Source organism: Vanessa atalanta, chromosome 15, assembly GCF_905147765.1.
Source record: "Vanessa atalanta chromosome 15, ilVanAtal1.2, whole genome shotgun sequence".
NCBI lineage: Eukaryota > Metazoa > Arthropoda > Insecta > Lepidoptera > Nymphalidae > Vanessa > Vanessa atalanta.
The window spans coordinates 5000001-5023734 of NC_061885.1; the positions used below are offsets into that span (position 1 = coordinate 5000001).

The 23734-nt window shown below is 30.5% G+C and overlaps 2 protein-coding genes across 7 annotated transcripts in view; both read right to left on the reverse strand.

The window, feature by feature from the left end:
* LOC125069101 (actin cytoskeleton-regulatory complex protein PAN1) overlaps nucleotides 1-11431 on the reverse strand; it is a 33690-nt gene extending 22259 nt beyond the window's left edge. For 3 of the 4 annotated variants that reach the window (XM_047678465.1, XM_047678464.1, XM_047678463.1), the window contains exon 1: nucleotides 11277-11431. Coding sequence is in view for 1 of the 4 variants with exons in the window: in XM_047678462.1 (XP_047534418.1) it covers nucleotides 9042-9114 (73 nt within the window). In the remaining 3 variants the exon portion in view is untranslated. Of the gene's footprint in view, nucleotides 1-9041; nucleotides 9210-11276 lie in introns of those variants that run through there. The other variant, XM_047678462.1, reaches the window with a different exon arrangement.
* A 2514-nt stretch (nucleotides 11432-13945) lies between these two features.
* LOC125069193 (ethanolamine-phosphate cytidylyltransferase) lies at nucleotides 13946-23306 on the reverse strand. 3 transcript variants are annotated; one of them, XM_047678596.1, is made up of 8 exons: nucleotides 23038-23306; nucleotides 22430-22680; nucleotides 22025-22091; nucleotides 21871-21948; nucleotides 21352-21508; nucleotides 16746-16934; nucleotides 15812-15970; nucleotides 13948-14458 (listed from the first exon to the last, which is right to left on the reverse strand). In XM_047678596.1, exons 1-8 carry the CDS (start codon nucleotides 23088-23090, stop codon nucleotides 14276-14278), a joined length of 1137 nt encoding a protein of 378 aa, XP_047534552.1. In that variant the 5' UTR covers nucleotides 23091-23306; the 3' UTR covers nucleotides 13948-14275. The 3 variants fall into 3 exon arrangements, with proteins under 3 accessions (XP_047534553.1, XP_047534552.1, XP_047534551.1); XM_047678595.1 differs by having other exon boundaries at nucleotides 13951-14458; nucleotides 21352-21511; XM_047678597.1 differs by lacking the exon at nucleotides 22430-22680 and having other exon boundaries at nucleotides 13946-14458; nucleotides 21352-21511.
* Between the last annotated feature and the right edge of the window lie 428 nt (nucleotides 23307-23734).

Consider the following 23734-nt stretch of genomic DNA (forward strand, 5'->3'; position numbering starts at 1 on the left):
TCTGGCCGCCAACTTGCAACTATGTTGAGGTTCGTAGACGACTTCTCGTATGGTCATCATCGTTTTCATCGCTTTCCATACAAATGGATGTTTAATAATTATTTAAATTAAAACTTATTGTATTTGAACATCGCTGTACGTTATTAGCGTTACTTTTTCCTCCTACCCTGTCTGTTACGGTGGGATTTATCATCTTATAAGTACACAAAATAAGTTTTTATTGGTCATTAATATAACCTACATTTTTATTATTAAATAAGTGCCTTGTTTTTGTAGTCGTTATTTTATACAAGTAACCAATTAGATTTATATTTTTTCTCACAAGACAAGAACGAACTTTACACCGACTGTTGATTGATTATCATTTAGTATTTGGTAGTGAGGCGTTTATCGTTTAGCTATTATCGGCGTATTATAATAGACCCGGTGATAACTAATGTATTGTATACCTCATTTACTCGCGCACCTAAATTACTCGCGAACAAAGTCGGGAGCGGAGCAGTGCGTTTATCAAAGAAATCATTATTTCACTCGATTTAACCTGCCACATGAAATATGTAAAAAGCGTAAACGTAAAACATCTATGGAGAAACAAGTCTTACGCTTCATTATAAAACAACCACTACTTACTATTATAATACAAATTCATTTTTTAAAGCTGCATCACAATATTTCTTGGTAATTCCATGACGCGTCTTTTTAATCAAAATCCGAGATAAGAACATTTAATCGCTTGCAATTGCAAAAGTAGTAACAAAATTGAATGGAGGCGTGAAATTGTTTATCTTGGACGTGCTCAAGTGACAGGTGCATAAAGTAACAGTTATTTTAGACCACTAGTATTTTTACACGCTTTCATAGTTTCGTACACTTTAAGATACAATATGCGTCTACAACATTTATTTACCCGTTGTTTGTAATCTTTAAATAATATCCCGCTGTGTTAAGAATAGAATTATTAGTAACTGTTGCATCTTACTTGTAAAGACAATCTGTTTCTTTAAACTGTGCCGTAAAAATTATATTTTAATGTGTATATGTTAAAATAAAAAAAATATTCATACATTTAATAGATATCAAGATTTGGGTTTCTTAGTAGTTTGAAGAAATATGAAATTTATGCGTGGAAAGAAAACATGGTAAACACATTTAACACGCATTGTAACGTATGAACCTTAATTAATGAAAATTATCGGATATACAAAGCAATAAAAATCATATCTCCGTCGGCCAATGCAATACTATACGTATAATGCAAGAGATTGCGAAATTCACGTCATCAAGAGCCAAACGCCCCCGGCCGTCGACGTCGCGGAACGGTTAAAGTGGAAGATGTTCTGAGACGACACCAAAAATACAAAAATAAATCTGCAACCTAAACAAACTCAGAATTTCCGGCAGACACGTACACGTATGCACTGTGCACGGTGCAAAATTAAAAGTCTCCCGAAATTAGCTACTACTTTATAATACGTCTTTTATTAGTGAATTTTAAAGAAACAGACAAATATTTGCCGTCGACCTATTTTCGAATTGTAAATAATGCACATGCGATGATGCTCACGATCGTTTTCTAAATTCAATATATTATATATTTATTATTACGCAAAAGCATTCGTACTACTTAACTGAGTCACAAATATGAAATTATCGTATCTAAATTGGGTAGACTTCTCACACCTGTTTATTTGTTAAATTTAAATATATTAAACGTAACTTACGTAGATGTGCGGATTGTTTCATCGGTTTTATTATTACACAGAGTTTAAAAATGAGATGAGATGGCTATACGCAACCCTCCCGGAATCACGTGGCAGTAAAAATGTGTCCTTACTTATAATTAGGAAAGCATATTTCAATTTCTTCAGTTGTTTCAAGAACTTTATACGTACGAAAGAACTGTAACATAGCCACGCCTTTTCAGAAAATAAAATATATGTGGCCAATATTTGGCATCGCGTCTCAAGGAAATTACTGAATTGTTCCCATATAATGACGTAAATATTTATTGATATTTTTTATCGGATTAATGAAAAAAAAAAGAAACAAAAATCCATAAAAAAAACAGCTTTTCCTTCGCCTACGAGAAAGAATCTCGCTATAAATAAGGTCACACGTGTAATTTCGTTAAAGCTAATCAATTGAAGAATGAATTATAGATAATTGGCATCAAACATCATACGTTTATTAACCTGTACAATATGTGTTGTTAATTAATTATTATCACTGCGAGTTGTGCTTGTGACCATGCACTGCGTTTGCCAAAATGGAGATTACTATTGATCAGTGAACTGACGTTAGCTAGCGAATATTAAGATTATTAAATTAATTTTAACATTGCGTATATTATTCATTCACAAATATTACACGTATGAGTAGGTGGAAAAAGAATAAGAATACTTTATTGATCATCATCCTCCGAAAGTATTTGCAGCGTATTCAGAAATATAAATGCTGTGACAAGACATTATTCGCGTAAGCCATGAAAATATTTTTGGCTATATTTTTCGGCTTTAAACGGTATTAATTATGTATATTGTAGTTGTTTAATCTTGCATATTTTAAAAATGTGTATGTTTCAGCAAGAACAGGTGTCCAATGTGACGGTTAAATCTTTTAAACATACAATCTATAATACCATAAACCAGCCAAACACACACCCGCAGCGTTGTTTTCTTGTCACATATGTGTTTTTGAACTTTTTTTTACGTTTATAGCGTATTCTTTGTAAAACACCCCTTTATTTCGAAAAAAATATACTAAAAATTACACGCTGTGCCTACGCCTACGCTACAATGGCAGGTTATTTTAAAAGTTGGCGTACCTACTCAAGATTCTAAAATGGTATAATTAAATACAATACAGGGTTGGATGGAATGCATTTAATTAGTTGATCTGACATAAAATGTTAAGTCGTGAAAAAACTTAATGGTTTTAGTATTCACATCCAGAATTTCAAGTATCGTTAAATTTTGAGACACTACTACTATTAATCTTTGCTTTGGGCAAAAATATCGTGTAATCTATATTCATAATTCACTTTTAAGTATGCAATGGCATACTTAACAGTGAATCATGAATAGATACTAATGAGTAAAAAAATAACTTGAAGTTATCAGTTGTTTATTATTATGTAACTGAAATGTTATGGTTGACAACATTTGATGAATTGACAATAAAAAAGAAACAATGACAACTAACAACAACCTGTCTCGATTAATACAAAAATTAAAACAATAAAATTAAAATCTAAATAGCAATATAGGCTAAAATGTCTCATTACAAAATTAGTGAATGTACACAAAAAAATTTAGTCTTGTAAACAATAAAAAATGCTTAAACCTTAAGATTAACGTAGATGATAAGCTCAGATAATTATTACCAAAAGATTAAATAGTTGGAGAATGACGAGCAGATTATTCTGTATATCGTGTAGTGTGTTAAGAGCTCGATTTATTTCGATGCCACGATAAATTAAATGTATGGAGTTATATGGACATGCTCTCCAAGCATTCCAATCTCTTATTGGACTAGTTCATACGATTGCCAAATATCTTAGCTTCTAAGCGTGTTTGGGCTTCGAGGAGTGGTTATGTTAACAGTACATAGTTATACTCAAAACATTGGCAGTATTAAAAAATGAAAAATAACATAAAAGGTTCAACGTTATTACAGTATTAAAAGAGATAAGGAATGAGTCGAAAACGAAAGTGTTAGTCAGCGGGCAGTTGACACAGGTCCAAGATGCTGTCGACGATAACGGTAATACGGTTTACGTGGTCACACCTTGAGTTAATCGCGTTCGACGACACCCCACCGTTAATCATAATATACGTTAGTGGCTCGGTAGCCAACATATTAGTACCATAAGTTGTGTCTCAATCGGTAATGAATTTGGCAGTAAACAGACAGAGGGACGGACTACCATTGTTATGTACAAATAGAGATATAACACCAAAGATTAGTTTCTTATATTTTTAATTACATATATATCATATATTAACCATTTAGTAAAACGCATAAGACGTCTCTAGTTATTCTTAATCACCTTCGATCAATCGATATATGTGAATTCATAATTCACATTTGCTCCTGAAGCAATTGTTTGTAAAATTAAGTTCATCATTATAGCAATAGTATTTGAAACACTCTTTTAAATAACAGTCTGTTTTGGATGTATTTTTCTAAGCTAAAAGTATTATGTTGTTTTAATCAGTGTCGTACATATTTTTAGTATGAAGATTTATAATGTTCCGACGAAACTTCCACCTGCCGTTTTACGAGTTGTGTTTAGAAAGAAAAGAATAAAAATGGATAGTACATCGTAAAGCAACACAACGAGGTCAAGGTGGATTTAGAATGAGAACGACTAATTACGCTCCCATGTCGATAGCGTTAAAAAACAACTAGTTTTTTATAGTTATAATTTACAATTTGGTTATATAGATTACTTATTCATTTTATTTTTTACTTAACAGTTTGTTTTTTTGATGTAATACCGTTTCATAAGACACAAGCAGGCAATATTCGTGCAAGCCCGTCTAGATAGGTACACACTTATCATATATTCTACGTCCAAATAGTAATATTTAGTATTTTTGTATTCTAATTGGCTGAGCGAACCACTGTAACTACAGGTACAAGACATCTTAGCTCCTACATTTGGTGGCGCATTGGTGATATGAGGAATTAATAATGTTTCTTAGAGTAGCAACAGCTATGAGCAGTGGTAACCACCTACCATCTCGTGGCCCATTTGCCAGTCCGCCTACGTACACAAAATTAAAAAAAAACTAAGGTTATTTGTAAAAAAATATAAAATCATTTATCGCTGAGACTAGGAAAAAAAGAATTACGTAGTTTTTATTGAATACCATTAGTTAGTCTTTAGAGCATGCCGCAAAATAAATAAATAATGGATTACGTGTAATTAAATAGTGACGTGACATTTATATTAATTCGAGTATTTAATTATAATTAGTAAACAAGGGGTACAACAGGTGTGCAGTGTATGTATAGGAGCGTTTAATTAATTGTAACAGAAAATACATAAAACGTCTACATTTCGAAACTTATTTTTTTCTTTATTTATCATAGCGAAAGAATTTGAACTTACACGAAAAACATAGTTTAAATTATACAAGTGGTTTACATATGAATTACACAACCACAGACACCCAGTGCCAAAATTCTATTTGTAACAAACCGAGACGGGTATATTTAACTGCCACCCATAAACTGTTGAACGCTGTCCTGTAACGCGGGACAATCACAATATAAACAATAACAATAATCATTTAATGAATACAGTAGCCGTAGTATATTAATACAACCCAAACAGAACCGCTGTACATGTAATCTTATATAATTACTGGAAATATATTGTCTGAAAAATATGTTTTTGTGAAAATTAAAACATTTACAGGTTTTAGTCAAATATAACCAATTAAATACAATACCTACTCATAAACCCAAAAATAAAGAAAAATTTTAAATATTTCATGAATAATATTAAACTAGTTGAATGAATTCGAAAATAATGTAGATCTATCGGAATGACTGGATTTGAAATATAATAAATATTTAATGTATTATAAAAACCAAGCACGTTGAGTTGAGAGCTGCAGGAAAGGATGGTAAGCGATTGTTTTTCATTATCGGCATTCTAACTACATAATGAAACACTGCTTAATTTCTGCGAATAATAATGCGTTTGTTTGCGATTCCTCAAAACAAACATTCCGTTCTTATGTGCGACAGAATTACCTACAACCCATACGCCAACGCGAGCTGCATAAATAGATTCATTTTCTTGGATGGAAATTCACGACTTTTATACTAGGGCCGTCATCAAAAGCGAGAAAATGTCTGTAGTCACGGCCTATTTACGATCTGACAAAACATGTTGTCAATAAAGAAATACGTTAACTCGAATAGCAACTTTTGTGAGTTATTTGTTTGAAAAAAAAAACCATGATAAACTATTTTTTTGTTTTGAAGCATAGATCAATGTCAGGACAAGGGGCTATAAAGTTTCTTGTAAAGTTAAACAAAAGCTTCGAAGAACGCAAAACAAATATTTAGATCAACGGTTTACGCACAGAAAAGTTTAGTGTATGTACATTCATAGAATTAATTTTGTTTAATATATAATGGCAATAGTAATAATTACTTAGTTTAAATACGTTTCTTTACAATATTACTTGTAAAAACGAATCTTGTTAGTTAATAGCTATATTCCTTCAATGATAACATTTGCAATCACAAAACTATAACTACACTTAAAAAATCAAATCGTAATCTATTTTAATATGCAAGACGATTTCAATACAAATATAGACCAATAAAATGATAATCTAGCATTGAAGCGTCGCGATACGGGGTGATCAGGTCATTGTAATCAGTAACAACAGTGCATGGCATTGGCATCGTCGAGCGTCGGAGGACGCCCGACACCTGCTACAACATTTCTGAACGCAGTCATAATAATTAACACCTGAGTTGGATAAAGGTGACGGTTAGCGATATGTAGCGCCATAAGCGCTTTATATTATCTATTATATTTGGTCTTGTATGTTAAAAGCGATATGAAGACGAGATGTAATTTGTTAAGAGAGATGAGCTATGAACGACATGGCGTTGCACAGCGCTACGTATCTAATGGATGCCAGGTATAACCGTTCTAGTGGCGTGCTTTTAAACGTATATAAATAACGTGACTAATCCAATAACAATGCAGGTAACGTTTTCAGATCTTGTCATCGGTGTTTCAGTTGTAGACACGAGAGAGATAAATTGCAGTCTAACTGTAACTTAAGCTATTTAACGATGAAGTGTTTATATATAAATTGTCTTGCATATACTCTTATATTATAAAAAGGCAAAATTAGTTCGAGGACAGTCCACGGAAATACTGATAATTCTAAATTATTTTCTCACTGGTAAAAAACTACAATATTCCCTAGTTTTGTACGGTACACCATGCCAAGCCGTAACGGGTCGGTAGTATGTAAATATATTAACAACTAAAAAATTAATACGCTTTCGAAGTATTACAATTTTAGCAAGTATAAAAAATACACATACAATTCAATAAACAAACCCGCACATGACTGGATTTTAAAATAACTTTCAAGATTCAATTTACTTATTCTTCAAAAAAGACCGGTAGCTTACAGCCAGAGTCCGTCAGAGTGAAGTAGAGGACGGTAAAGTACCAAAGAGACAAAATGGTGTAGTGCGTTCTACAAGATAATATACATTATTAAGAAAATATTTAAAAAAGAAAATAGAATATTTATTTTTTTTGTTAATTTTAGTATAGTTGTAAAGGTACCCCGCTATTGTTAATATAATGTTGTAATGAGTTATCGGCGGTCACATAGTGATTTGGTTGCTAGTTATTATAAACTGTTTACTTACGACCATTTATTTTAAAATTTTTATTAATAAAAAGCCGGATAATCTTACTTACTAGACTTGTAATTAAAATTATAAACAATAAAATATATAGTAGGTTTTTTTTTGTACTTTCATTTCAATTGTAAATCTTATGTATAACATTACTAATTCCTTAATAAAAAGTGACACTCTCGTACAATTCCATGTCAATATTATAATAATTATATACCATATTGAATTCATTTCTGCGTCATGAAATGCACACGGGCAGGGCATTCAGCAGTTCGCCCTAATTATGCAAGAGACAAGTTACGTGAAGTATAGAATGTGTATGCGCGGATTGCGCGGCATTCGAGTTGCATTTGTTTACGAGTCTTCCGTTACATAAGGCGGCTGGATCTGGAGAGTCCTACCTATTTATAATACGCACTTTTCATTCCCAATGCCCCGTGACACATATCACCTACCGAGTAAGGGGAGCTCTAAAGATAATTTTCTTTAACTAAGCCGTTAGCCGAATTTAACGCACGTCGTATTAGCATTTTATAGTACTTTTCACGCTTTGCATCGCGTTCCCGTTAAAATACTACCGTAATGTAATTAAATGTAGTTTAAGAAAGCGCAGTAACATTGTAACTATTTAATGATTAAAATGAAATTTAGGTTCGCTAATTAATTAGTTTGCTAGCAAGACGTTAAACTTCCGAGACTCTACGAATATTAAGTTTTTTATTGATAATTATCTTGTCATTTTTATTCGTATTACTTTAGCATTTTATTATTTTTATTTAGTATCATATAATTAGTATCAGCTGAAGATGAGGCATTTAAGCATTTAACAAGTATGAACGTTCTAGATGTGAATCTTATACGTGATTTTTATTTATAAATCAACTTATTAACTTGCAACTGCATATAAAAATATAAATATGAATTTTGATTATTAACCGTTTTAAAGAATTCATTAATTAGATTGCGAGAAGTTTTTGGTCGGTTACCTCCATTATTTCGCCTATCATTTTTAAATCTAAAAAAATTGTTAACTGAAATGATCATTATAAACTCAAGATCTCATAATAAGCAGCAAGCAATATAACACACTTACTGGAACTGAATAAACTAGGCAATTAAGTAGTGATATTAATAAATATGAGTAAGCTATGCATTTATTAACCTCGTGTTTTTTTTTATTTACGGCTTTTGTAAATGTATTTGTAGTATCTTAGAATAAAAACCAACTAAATTGAGAATTTATTTAAAATGTTATATATTAAGGCAAAATGTAACTTTTATACAGAATTAAGCCGACACCATGACTCAATTGAGTGTTATTAAAGATTCAATAATATTATGTAAATTAATATCCGACGTATAGTCGAACAGGTATCCGATGTAAACAACAGGGCACGTGGCTCAACGCGGCGTGAAAACAATTAAGAGACACGGGAGTTTTCATTAATGAATGAAGAGATTTTCATGACAAAACCTATCGTTAGTTCATTATAGTTATTAAAAATTGTTTTATATATATATAGTATTATCATTCGAAAAAATCAAACCTTTCTCATATTAAAGTACAGATAAATTAAATAAATGGTAGTTGAGTAGTCCTATCCTCAAACCAACATAAATAATCGTACCGTCGCAATGCCTGCAGCGTTTGGGCTCCGGGGGTGCGAGCTCGTCGCCGAGTTCGCGATGTCGTACCGGCATGGCGGCGCATCCCGCGCCGGCGCCGCCACCACCCGTGTCAGTACGGGGCTCACACGTTTCACGTCGACCGCTTCTCTAGCGGCTCGGCTGCCACTGAGCCTGATCAATCCGCCCGCCCCGGCCGGTAGGCGGCGCCCATTTGCAAGTTATTTTGGGCAACCGTGAGTCACAGCTCAACTGCAATGTTTGCGATGAACGGCGCCCGCGCAACACAGGCTTTTTTACGGTACCCTAGTCGAAACGAAGTGTTCTGATAGCCACTTTGTAATAGAATAATTTCCCGATATTCATATTTTTTATGCACCTATCACTGCTTCCCTTATCCAGACTTGTGATCAGTTCCCTTTTTATGAAAGAACTATCTATTCATACCAGATTTTGTAAGAGTTGAAATTTATGAATAGTCGGTAAAATTTATAAATTAAATATTTTATATGTATTTTTTTATAATTAGGATAAAAGGATATTCTGCCAAAATGTTACTTTTAATACAACAAGTTTCACATGTATAATGTTAAATTGTTATGTTATTATAATTAATATGTTACATGAAAATCTACATCATTGGTTTTATTGCTAATTTCTGTGCTACAAACAAAATAAATATATAAATGTTATTATTTAATCTTCCAATTATTTAATTACATTATTTCGAAATTAATTAATTTACTGAACTAAACTTATTTAAATAAAAAATAACACCAATTATATTTTTATTTCTATGTAAAAAAATATTACTAAAATATTTATTTATAATTATCTTGAATACCGTTGCAATGTTAAATTAAAGCATTATGTTAATATAGTATCATTTTTTAGAAAACATGACTTGTATTGGTGAATCTATCACAAATATAGAGAAATATTATTTAAATTAATTTTAATTATTATAAAATTTAGTGCATTATTTAATATACAAATTATAAAAATAAAATAAAGTTCTTCTAATTTAACACTATATTTATTTATAGTCTGTTTATCTTTGATACTCTTTAGAAGTTTTAAATTTAATACATCAATTTTCATTCATCAAGCCTATTTATATGTTAAACATCAACGGTTAATGGATAACTGTATTTCAGCAACATTACATTGAATATTTAAGATTTATTGTTATATAAATTTATATTTGGCAATGAAATGATATTAAACATCAGTAGTTTGCTAATGAGAAAACATTGTAAGTTACTTAACAGCATTAAAACATTCTAATGCATTTAAAATTAATCATAAAACAAACAAGAAATTTTCAGTCTCTCGCCTTCACATTTCATAAAACGAGGCATTGGCAGCATGTGTACATTAAAAATAGTATTTATTATTTTTGTTTACTCTCTTTAATTCAATATTCAATTGAAAAAGTCACAAGTCAGATACTTCTTATCATATTTATGTGATTAACGGTCAGCTTTACCATATCTGTCACAAATTAATAACTCATAATGAACAACAGGTAATAGCACAATTTTTAAAACAATAGTTAGAAATCATAAGGCAAGTGTGCGCTTTATAGACATGACCTTACAATATACAAAATTAATGAGTAACTACTCTTCAAATAATTAGTAAACTTTAGGGTAGTAGAAAATTAGTTGAAAATTAGTCAAAATATGTTGAAATTTCATTATCCCCTAAATATGAAAACATTCTGATGAATATATATTAAATATTATGATTTAAATATACTAAAGATTATTAAAATGTGTACAAATACGAATCTTAGACATTTTATTTCGTAATGTACTAAAAATTATCGTTTAATGATTAAAAAGTGGACAATTGAGCGATATTAATGTATTAACAACAATATCTAGAATTCAATTACGTTAAAAAAAAACAGCCTTTTTAAAAATGTTATTATAAAATTTGAATTTGAAACGAAACTTTGAAAACTACCTTTGTGTTTTATTATTACAATTACTTAAATTAACTATGAATTAGTCAAATCGATAATTATAACTTACTGCCAATACGCAGTGCCTTGATGTCTATTAAAATCCGGCGTTTCAGAATTTGGTTTGGAATATAGCATGCTTATTCATTTATTGTGAACTTGTATAGTTATCAAAAGGTATTGTCTTCCTTAATACTTAGTCAATACATAAATATTTAGATAAAAGTGAGCAGATTGTCGTAGTGGGCGGCTTTTAAAATAAACTTACCTATCAAATCACGACTTTTTAGCAACTCGTTCTTGTCCTTAAATCATATAGAAAGAAAGATTTTGTTTGCAAATTCACTACAATTCCGTTACACCACGTCACTAACTATTTTATTGTCGCGTAAAGATAGAATAGATACGATATTCTCTCTACACTTTTCTGCCATTTTGAATTATTCAGTTATTGCCATGCCGAAAAATAGTATGACTTAAAAATGTTGCTATTATTTTTACATATATTCGTTTAATATTTAAAAAAAATATATTGATTGCAAATGTTTATAAACCAGAAAAATTAATGATCTATTAATCATATATATTATATTAATAAACTTTAATATTCAATATTATTACTTAAATTATCATATTCGATGACTTATCTAAACAGAATATAGATTTTTACAATTTTTTAACTTAAAATAGAATAATTATAGTTGACGGTTTAGAAAACTGAAACAGTTATTTTTGTTTGATTGTTTTTAAATAAAATGAAAAGGTAAGGAAAATAAAAGTTTCAGTAACTGTCCGGAGACTGGAAGTTGGAAGTGTCTGCACTCTCATGCCTCGAAAAGTCGTTGATCGTGTGCCTGAACTTTTTCAGGTCGTGTATGAATTGCTGACTCCTATTGGATTATGAGATTAAGAGTGCATCTAAAATCAAAATATACTTTATTCAAGTAGGCTTTTACAAGCACTTTTGAATCGTCATTTAACAAACTATATTAAGTAAAGCTACCACCAGTTCGGAATGTAGATTCTACCGAGAAGAACCGGTACAAGTAATTACTCTTTTTCAACATTTAAAAATACAGTCATGTTACTTAAATACAATAATATATCTATATATGTAATATATCCTGCCTGGAAGTCAACAAGTATTAACTCCACGCTTTTTTATCATCTGTATAATCTTGTATTGAATATTATACCTTTTTTACCAATTTATTTTTTTAACAAATGAATTTATGAAACGGCAAAGTTAAAATTGTCTGCGAAATTTTAGTGTAGTAACCTGGATACCTTGCCCCAAGAAGGATTTATTGACTTTGTTTAGTCGGAAACTTCGCGTTATAAGCTTATCTTTACTTCTTGTGCACATACAATGATTATCACTGATTTCATCAAAGTGATCAATGTTACGGCGAATATTCATAGTATTGTTGTAAATATATTGTGACGCAACAGTGAATATTCCTACTTTGTTAAAAACATCCCGAAGAGAGTCTCTAGTTCCAAAATTATAAATAGACCGGATTGCTCTCTTTTGTAAAATAAAAACAGATTCAATATCTGCGGCATTACCACAAAGTAGCATGCCATATGACATAATACTGTAAAAATAACCAAAATATACTACACGCACTTGTACACTATTATATGTCCCGTGTAATCCAAGCAAGCAACATGAAACTGAAACTGGCACAAAAGAAGCTTATTCTCCTCATTTCTTACCTGAATAATAAACGAGTGGAGTAAATGGATAGAGATATTCCGCCCCTCCACTAATTGTGGAAGATCAAAAGGAATATATTTTTGATAAATTTACTAGTCTTGTTTATATATAAAAGACACGGTACATATATCAAATTAACTTTTTTTTCAATTTTGTCTGTCTGCCTGCTTTTGACGGGCACAGCTGGACCGATTTTGATGGGACTTTGACTGGCAGAGTCAAATATAAAAAACTACCAATAATAGGAGTTTAAAAATAGGAAGGCGGTTTACGATGCGTAGTAAAACATTTAACTGAAAATGGTTTTCATTATCATATGATAAATTGTTGTTATATGTTGGTTTGCTGTATTTGCATGCTGAAACAACACTTTAGTAATAGAAAATATAGTCTAGTCCAATGGAAGTAGGAAAATATAAACAAACCTTAGATTTATGTATTTCATGCGATTTGCTAATAATTCACCGATATCGTGCACTATTAAGAGTTTATGATTAATATATTTTTAATTATAATACAACACTATTGCACTTATTTCTACTTTAATTTAACTTCCGAAATTCTGATAAGTTTCGTCGACATTCAAAACGCCATTTTTTCAAAAATTCATAGTGACCATCATAGATTTATCAAGCTCAACCAATTATATCGCGCCAAATTGCTGTCAATGTTTTTATTTGGCTTTTGTCCTGTTATGATTGTAATAGAGTATATATGTATGAATTATAGATTATTTTCTTTAGTTTATTTCATTACACGATTTTTTTTAACATGAATCTAAGAAGTTATTCTCAAAAAACTATTTGATAATATCTTCTCAGAGCTACTTTTTCATTATTTCTGCGTGAGCGACAAAGGACACGTCGAAATGAATAAAATCACCAAATTTTAACTTTCTTATAACTTTCCAAGTAAAACTACAAATTTACTCTGCTAAATACTCTCTTGGGAATAGTACATTGGTAAACCAATACCAATACCAGGCGTTATACGACTTAAATTGAAAAAAGAGTTAAATAACCTATAGTTAGATGAGAAATTAAATAATTTGTATATTTTTTTAACATTATATTGATAATAATTTATAAGGAGTATTATAAATTACATTTTTATCCCATAAGAGACTAAAAATATAAAAAATACAGATGAAATAAATAATATTTATATTTTTTACAATAAAATAACTTTACAATTTTGAGTGTTAAAGTATGAATAAATTTTAAAATTCATTGATATTAATACAAAATATGCGTTAACATTATTTGTTTTACATATTTTTTTTCGGAATGAGAGCATTATTATTATTCTATGAAATGCGAATAAATACATTTAGTTTAGTTAACTGTGGATTACTTTTAACTTTGTAATAAGGTACCTAATATTATACAATATATTAAATATGGATTATTTATTAATAATAAATTTATCGTCGTAAGTAGAAAGTAATTATACCCATGATCCAATGAGAATGAAAATTCAGAGTATCATGAACTTTCAGCGAATGTACTGGGTACAGATAATTTAGTTTTTTATTTTTAAATATATTTTTAACCAGAATATGCTTTATATTCACAATTTCCATTCTGTTTAATATGTTCCTTTTGTATTGATTTCATTTGGGCGATTTCCTTTTTTTCTTTGCGCGTGTTTCTTTCTTCGAATTCTAATCTGTGACGGATTATTCGTTGAACTATGTCCTCAGTTGTCATGCTGTTGCCCGAATTTAATACCTGTAAAATTAATAATATTAAAGATAGGAATTCCCAGAAATGTAATGTATTGATTTAATGGAAAGTAATTAACAGAATTACATCTTTGCACAATTATAAATCGTTATAAAATAAAACCAAACAGATAACACAATATGTGTTTATACGTATGTAATAATTTGTTTGTCAATAATTAATAATATTCAATAATAATCTATAATATTGCGTGTTTATAAAAACGTATTTTGACAAACAAATTATTACATCTCCTTGCGTTGGTAATAAACAAGAGCCATGGTAGGACTAATGTATGCGTGTATGCGTATAGTGTATATGGGTTATTGGGTGTATGAGAGTGCAACTAAAGTTTTGCTGCCAATTGGTCAACATATTTTTACTATCTAAAATAGAAATATGCATGTACTCTATGTAGTATGAATTGCTATGCATTTAATATTACAAAAATACTGTCAAGGGATGTTCAGCTGTTATAGTTCTTTTTTTATATTGTTGTTATAGTGTGTTTAAAGATTATAGTCAATATTTTATTGACGAAATAAAAAAAAACTTTCCTTTTAACAGCATCTAGAGCTTATTCCAGCACATTGAATTAATCTTTAATAGTATTTAGTCTTAAGTCTTATATTTTATTGAACAACTATTATTTGACAATTATAATAAATATTAATATTGCTAATATTAAGAGCGCTTATGCCGGATTAGCTGTTTTCATGAGTGATAGTTTATTTGTTAAAAAAGCATATTTTCAAAACATTATACATTTTAATGTAAATTGAAATGTATACGCATAAAAATGAGTTGTAAGTTTCTGTAAAAACTACGTATTCGAGCAGATTGCCTTGTTTAGAATGTATGGGAAAAAATGTATTCCTATATAGTTTTTGAGAAAAAAGGGAATGAAAACGACGCTAAATGCACATTATTGAGCTTCAAACTTCATGTTATTTTTACAAAACTACATCGTGAACCGAATAAATACTTATTTACTTACAAAGTTTAAGTCTTTGATTACTAAAAAAATTCGGAATAAATTATTTAATAGCATCACGATGCTTTATATAGACTGGCTTGATTATAGCTGTTGTGATTATACACGCACACGCAGTTACGAACACACAAGATTAAAAATGTCAGAAACTGAGAAGCGGTAACTGGAATAACCGCTCTTTATATTGTCATATATGTGCCAGGTTTTCATCGTTCATGGTTTCGTTTATATCAGATGAATGACTAAAAATCTATCAAGCATATTAGCATTCGTTTAAGATGATGTTTGCCCCGTGTTTCATTCCTTAGTAGGTTATCTCGAATATAAATAAATAAAGTAAGCTAAAGAAAAAAAAATGATTTTACCTTAAAACATCCACGTTGTTTTGGCACTTTGTAAGGGTCAGAACCATCAGCGTCCAGCGCGATGGGCGTTAGGCCGTGACACACCACCTCTACCCTGAAGTGATCCATTAATTCCGCTGTCACACTATACGGCGCTCCGATCACCACTTCGTGAACATACTGCATAAACAATTAAATTATTGAATGGTTTTAAATTACAATATAATTACATTTTTATTATTATTTACCCTCATGAAATAAATATTTGTTTACTATTAAATGTTACTGGCTTCTACGCGCGGTTTCATCCGCATGGACGTTTAGTTTTAACAAAAAGCTTATATTATTGCTGCGTTATACGGAACGCAAACGTAAAGGTTTTTAAAATTTTATCAATTTATACAACTTTTATGACATTTCGACTGTTTAATAAGAATTCACTGGAAAAACTACTGCTCTCCAAGTTTTGTGTGTACATTTAGTGGTAAAACGAAAATTTACTATATATAATATTCTTTTAAAATGAACCATAAGCGATTTTATTTTACATATCAATAGAGCATAACCTATTTCTTGCGTAGGTACTAAACCTTTTAATGTTAAAATACCTACATTAACAGATCACGGATTCGGAAACATCGCACTGTATATACAATTAAATGTAATGTTAGCGAAAATATGGATGGGATCTTAAAAAAAATATATATTAATTAAACTTATAACAATAACTTTAATAAAAGCCCAAACAAGTAGCGAAAAAAATATTTATAGATCGTTCTGCAAGCCATTGTATAAATTCCCGATTCAATTGGTATTGCTAATCATGGGAACTAAGTCGTTTTGTTTCTAAGTTTACTAACAATTTATACTCGGTCGAGTAACTGGTAAGTGACTATTAGACAGATATAATAATAAATATAGATATATCAGTTGTAAATACACATAAAGCGTTTACCTTACAAGCGAGAACAGAGAGCACGCGTTCGTGGAGGTTCATTATGGGGTAGTTGGAGCCTTTGTAGCGGTTCACTTCGAGGTCGGTGTGCAGCCCCACGATGAGGAAGTCCCCGTGCGCGTGCGCCGCTTCGAGGAAGTCCAAGTGCCCCACGTGGAACAGATCGAACGCACCCGCGACGTACACCACCTGACATACGTTGGACTTGTGTTAACATACTTCATTTAATTACAACTTTTTGACGACCTCCGTGGTCGAGTAGTGTGTACACCGGTTTTCATGGGTACGCCACTCCGAGGTCCCGGGTTCGATTCCCGGCCGAGTCGATGTAGAAAAAATCATTAGTTTTCTATGTTGTCTTGGGTCTGGGTGTTTGTGGTACCGTCGTCACTTCTGATTTCCATAACACAAGTGCTTTAGCTACTTACATTGGGATCAGAGTAATGTATGTGATGTTGTCCAATATTTATATATGATTATAAACTTAACTTTTATTCGGCTACTGGATTTGGTTACTTTGAATCGAACATATGTTCTATATATTTGGCACAGGGTAGTAGAATATAGATGAGAATATAGAATAGCGAATTGAGTTTAGATCTATTTACATTAAAAAATCCTTACCAATATATATATTGTTAGTACTGTTTTTCTACATATTTGCCATCGCCTTGAATATTTTGCCTTACCTACAAGTTAACTGGCAGAAAATTCTATGATGTCAAGGGATGATTTTAATTCCGCCCCTCATACCAAATAATTGTTTGAGAATAATCCAAATATAATATTTAAATATATGGTTATATAACGCAAAATCAATTACAACAGGTAGTTCCCGAGATTAAAGCGTTCAACAATACAGACATCCTTCATAATAATACAAATATTAATTATTCATAATAATTTCACACGTTTATACTGTTCTTGGATTTTAAAACACAATTACTTCGGGTTACGTTAAAGTACTATGATAAACATTATTGGAACCTTCATTGAAAATAAAATCAAGTCCTTTAATCAAACCAAATTAAAATACAATTTTTTAAATAAGGCTTTTGTGAGCACTTTACATAATTAAAATAAATTTAAAGCTACCAGCGGTTCAGAATGTAGACTCTACCGAGAAGAACCAGCAAAAAACTCAGTAGTAACTCTTTTCCGACAAACAGGTACAAATACGTTATTAAAAACAATATTTGAATTATTAATTTAAATAACTCTACACTTTTATATCATCTATAGCTATAGTCGTTAATCGATAAATAAACCTTATTAATCAAAGTTACTTAAAGTGATTGTAAATAATTAATTAATTAAAATTATTTTTTTATAAGCGATTTTTGTTTCCCCTTTTTTACAATGACACTCGTGGTTTACGACAAAATTCAAAAGAACTATACTTTTAAGCTTTGACCTGATGCATACTATTAGCAGACGTTTTACATCTCACTAGAAATAACATACCTGAGACTCATACCAATTTTCCGTTCTGATGTAGGCTTAGTTTATATATTTTGACTATTGTACGAACTAAGTTGCTGATGAATCAATAATAAGCTTATTATGCTTCTACATTTTTATTCATATTTATTACCAGTATACATAGTCTAGTAGTAAATAACATACATGTTATACTAACGTGTTTAAGACATAAGACAAGGACTGGTTAGATATATACGTAGAGGTTGTAAAGTTCAAGGTCTAACATACAAATTACTTAATAAATAAAATCGTTAAATGTAATTATTCAACATTGTATAACAAAAAAACAAGGTCAAAGCAACATTGCTCAAGCACGTTTTATAATTGTTCATAGTACATACTTGCATATTTTTAGTGAATTAGCATTTTCAATTTTATTTTTTATCGCCATTATAAAATCGTAGTTGTAATTTATTTCAATTTTATCAAAGTTTAAAATGTTTTTGTTCGATTGCAATCTGTGCCTTCCAATTAGTACGTTTTAATAGTGAATAATTTCCAAAACATTAATATATGTACAGTTTAGTACAAAAAAATCGGCCAAGTGCGAGCGAGGAATTGCGCACGTAGAGTACCGTACCATTATCTATAAAAACGACAAAAAAATAATGTCTGTTGTATGAGAAGGAGAACCCTCTTAAATATTTATTTATTTTGTTTTTAGTATTTGTTGTTACAGCGGCAACAGAAATTCAACATCTCTGAAAGGTTCAAGTGTCTAACTATCACTGTTCTTGAGATACAGCCTGATGACAGACGGACAGACGGACGGACAGCGGAGTCTTAGTAATAGTGTCTCTTTTACTGTTTGGGTACGGAACCCTAAAAACGATACCAAATTTAAATAGATAACTGCATTTAGTGTAAATAATTTTCTTTCATCTCTTGGCTCAAATATTTTTTTATGATTTATTTAAAAAACTAAGTACCGAATATCAAGGTACCATTACATGTTCATATTCCTTGACATAGTTGATTTCTACGCCGAATTTTGTTGCATACTTCCGGTCGTGATTGAGTAACAATTACCCACAATTAAAATATCGCATTTATAATAGAATTTAAAACGTTATTTTATTGATTCTGTTTTTGTGTCTCAAATTACTTTTAATTTATTCTGTAGTGGATTTTGTTGATTGAGCTCATTCAATAGTTATACCTTATATCAATTAACAGTATGTACCCGTTTTTTAATTATATAAGCGGCGCTAAAATCCAAATATTCCTAACTCAAATAGGCTCTTGTAAGCAGCCCTGAATCGTCAAGTTTCGAGGATTCTAGCTAGGCGCGGTTCGGGGTTGGCATATCATAGGAAGCAAACGGTAGACGAACGTATTTCGTGTATTTGTAAAACCTGGTTGGGAGCGAGCATGTTATTCAGATTAAGAGATAACCCCAGATGTCTCAAATATAATCTATTGGTTGCCAATAGGATAAGAAGACATCCATTTATTTTATAATTTACTATTATATTTATAATACTTACAAATTTCTCATAAGTTTTTTTGTGCAATAAAATCTTATTATTAAATTTGATAAATATGATCCCCCTAAGTCTTTGATCGCGATGTGTCCCTGATTCTACCGAGAAAAACTGATAAAAAACTCCGTAGATAATTGCTTCGAAAAAATACGAATTCATAATTTTTTTTCCTACATTACAATCTAGGTATGCGTATGGTAATGGGGACGAGCACAGATTTTGAACAGGCTACATACCAAAAGCCGTCTGAGCAAGCGTGTCCGAAGTTTATACTATGCACAAACTTCGCTACTATTCGAGTTTATGTTAGTGTAATTGTGCTTTTATAAACCGTAAAAAAATCCGCCAACCCGCATTGGAGCAGCGTGGTGGAATATGCTCCAAACCTTCTCCTCAAAGGGAGAGGCCTTTATCCCAGCAGCGGGACATTTACGGGCTGCTAATGCTAATGCTAAAAAAAAAATCTTCTAGGGTAGTAAATCGAACAACAAAGACATTACCTACGAAAGGTAAGTAATTTGTTGCTCAAATAGTTGTAATTAATTTTCAAATCATATTATGATTGTCAAGTATGGTTTCATGTCATCGTATTTATAAAAAAAAAAGATGCGGTATCTAGTCTACTCTAAATCTGTCTTTGTAATTACACCCTACGCCGTTAATGCGACGTCAAGCACAGGATCCGATATGTTATGTTATGTAATTACAGAATTCAGACATAGTACTGCACCAAAAAGTATTGATGTTAGGCGCTAGAAAACCACTCGGGGATAGTACAAAGCCCTCCTGCCAGTTCATTATATTGTATAGTATATATTGACTAGTATTGACTCTATAGTAGGTTTAGGTTTAGGTTTAAATAATTTATTATCCACAAAGATATACATTGTCACTTATGTGATAACAATAAATTACAGTAATGTTCACTTACAGTTCATCGTCGTAGCCATTATATGTAATATTACATATATAATATATATGTATAGTTGTAGGAACGTATACAAAACAAAATTTACTAGCAACAAACAAAACAATAATCAAGTATAATTTATATGTTTAACTTTGCCCCACCTCAACACTCAAATTAAATTTAATTGTTTTATATTAAATAATCTGATAATTGTTTTTTAAATGTATGTAATGAGTCAACATTTTTTATATATGAGGGTATATTGTTATATAGCCGCGCTCCGTTTGTTGTTATCATATATATAAATAGTATACTGTACTATTGTGTTTTGAAGGATGTTGATAAAAATAAATTGTTTTTCTTCCATGTAATAAAACATTTTTAGCATTTAATTACAACTCACTTTTCCTTTTTAAAACGTTCAAAAGTTTTTTATCGAGAATTGAGTACAATCAACAAAAGGTCTAACATTCACACAGGACACAAGTTTATTAAATTTAAAATATGTAATCGTGTCTTTATTTATTGCCGTAACGGGTTATTTAAATGTATTAGAAAAACGAACTCAAGTTAATTTATAAAAATAAACTGCTAAAACGGAATTAATTTACATACTTTTAATTATCTTCGCTGTATGAGCTATTATTATTTAAAAATAGAGTAAAAACACATGCACATCATGATGCATTTAAATGTTTCTCAAATTATTTAATAAAAAGAAATAACATACTTTGTCAGTAGGCTTAGGTGAAAGACCACTGCTGAACTGGATGATCTTTTGAGTGGTGGGTAAGAACTGTGAACAGCCGGTGTAAGGTGACCTTGCGGTTGAATCTGTACCAAGATTTGAAGAGTGCTCCAGGGCTACTGTGTATTCTTTGTCACCTCTCCTGAAAATTATAGCAAGCCTTAAGAGACACTATTAAATATATTATAAAATATACAGCAGTTTATCATTTGGTAACATATCTAGCTCTAATGTTATGACTCACAGATGTAAATCTTTTGACTCACAGCACCGGTGCATGTATAAAAGTAACTAAATAGTGATTCTTTACAGAAAAAAAATTACTAATTCACATATGTATGTTATTGCGACATGGCAAGCAATTACATTGTATTGCAGAAATAAATTTGAACGATTCCAGTGCCGTGTAATTATAAATTATTATCACAATTATTTATTTCAATATGGCTTTCCTGATTTTATATTTAATTTGATTGGATTGAAAAATAATTGGTTAATTACTTGAAGTGTTCTCGTGTGAGTAACAGCATCCTTCCTACTAAATCTGTAGTGGACACTCCAGCTGTTCTATTTACTTCTCTGCAAAAAAACATTTTATATATAAAAGTTACATGTAAATCAATATGTTTATAAATATATTGCTTATTGTAAATACCTGTATCTCCCAGCTTCTTTAACCAAATGATATGTATCAATTCCATCTGCAGTCACTGTGATGTCATCTAAAATATAAAGGAGTATGGTAATTTTAGTCTTGTTTAAAATATATAATAATATAAAGAACTCTACCAAAATACAGTACACTATTTTATATCCTATATTAAAATTATTATAGATTCATAAACTTATATACAAAATTAAAATGTTCATGCCAATATATAATTTTATCATTAACTTGAAATGATTTTATGAGTATTATAATAAGGCAAACACCTTTATTTTAAGTATCATATGCTATAAAAGCTACTAATTAGTCTTTATTTGGACATAAATATACAAATTATCCTATTAGACTTGTGTTAATAAGCTAACAACTAATAAAATTAAAACCATATCCCACCTCCATGCACACAAAAATCACATTGGTATTTATCTAACGTTTCTAGTGTTGTAACATACGGTGCTCCCTCCACCACTTGGTCGACCCATTTGATTGCACGAACCATTTTATATCTCTCCTCCTGTGTAAAGACAGGAGGGCCTTTATGTTTAGATATTTCTTCATCTGTGTGTACACCTACTATTAATACACCACCAAGAGCTTTTGCTTGTCTCAAAGAATTAGCATGGCCAAAATGAACCATGTCATAGCTGAAATACAAAAATATATCGATTTTTTCTAAATGCAATAATGTAAAAATAATATTTTCATCTTTGTTTATTAACATCTATACTAAATTGAGAGTAGAAAATATTTCTTAGCTTATTATGTCTATTGTTTCTCCTATTAGTTTCCTTTTTACTATAAGAGAAATTGAATGAATATTTATTTTAGGACCGGCGTAATAAATCACATTCAATAATTTAATTGGTTACCGCAAATCTTTTAAACACAATTACTACAAATATTACGGTTCTAAGAACTACGTTTTAAAAACAAACTACTACCAAAAATGTCAAATCATTAGTCAGGTAATTATAGTAAAAAATTTAAAATCATTGATTTACCATCCATCACACCACACACGTATTTGCTTTTTATCTTCCTTGTTGTCACTCATAATTTGATATTTTATATAAAACTATTGGGTATTAAATGATTGTTTATTTAATTTATAATAAATAAAGTGTAATTTAAAACAAGCACGAACAAAATATTAGAATGTAAACTGACAACACGATTGACGATTGACAGTTACACTGGCACACTGAAAACTGACTGAACTGAATGGATTAAATACTGATAAAGAGCGGCCTACTCTGTCCGGCGGGATCGAATCGAATGATGTATTGATGACTGCCGATAGCGAATAGCGATTGCCGAACCGGGTGCGTGATTCATCATTGTAGTGATCATTGATTAAACAATGGTTATTAAATATATTTTTTTGAATTTTAGTATAAAATGACAATATATTTAAGGTGTCACCCACATTTTTTAAGTATCTTGGTACAAAATTAAGGTAAAAATATAAAATATGCCTGTGTGAATTTTATAAAATTAAATATACAGTTCGATTGAAAGAAATTCAATCTATCGTGATCATTATATTAAATTATGTTTCCATTATATTTATTAAAATATATTTTTTTTTATAAAAGTGCGTATATTTAGACAATAATAAATTAATATTAATTTATCTAATCGTAAAGACGCATATAATTGGTTCGCACAAGTCACGCCACTATGACGACTAAAATACGA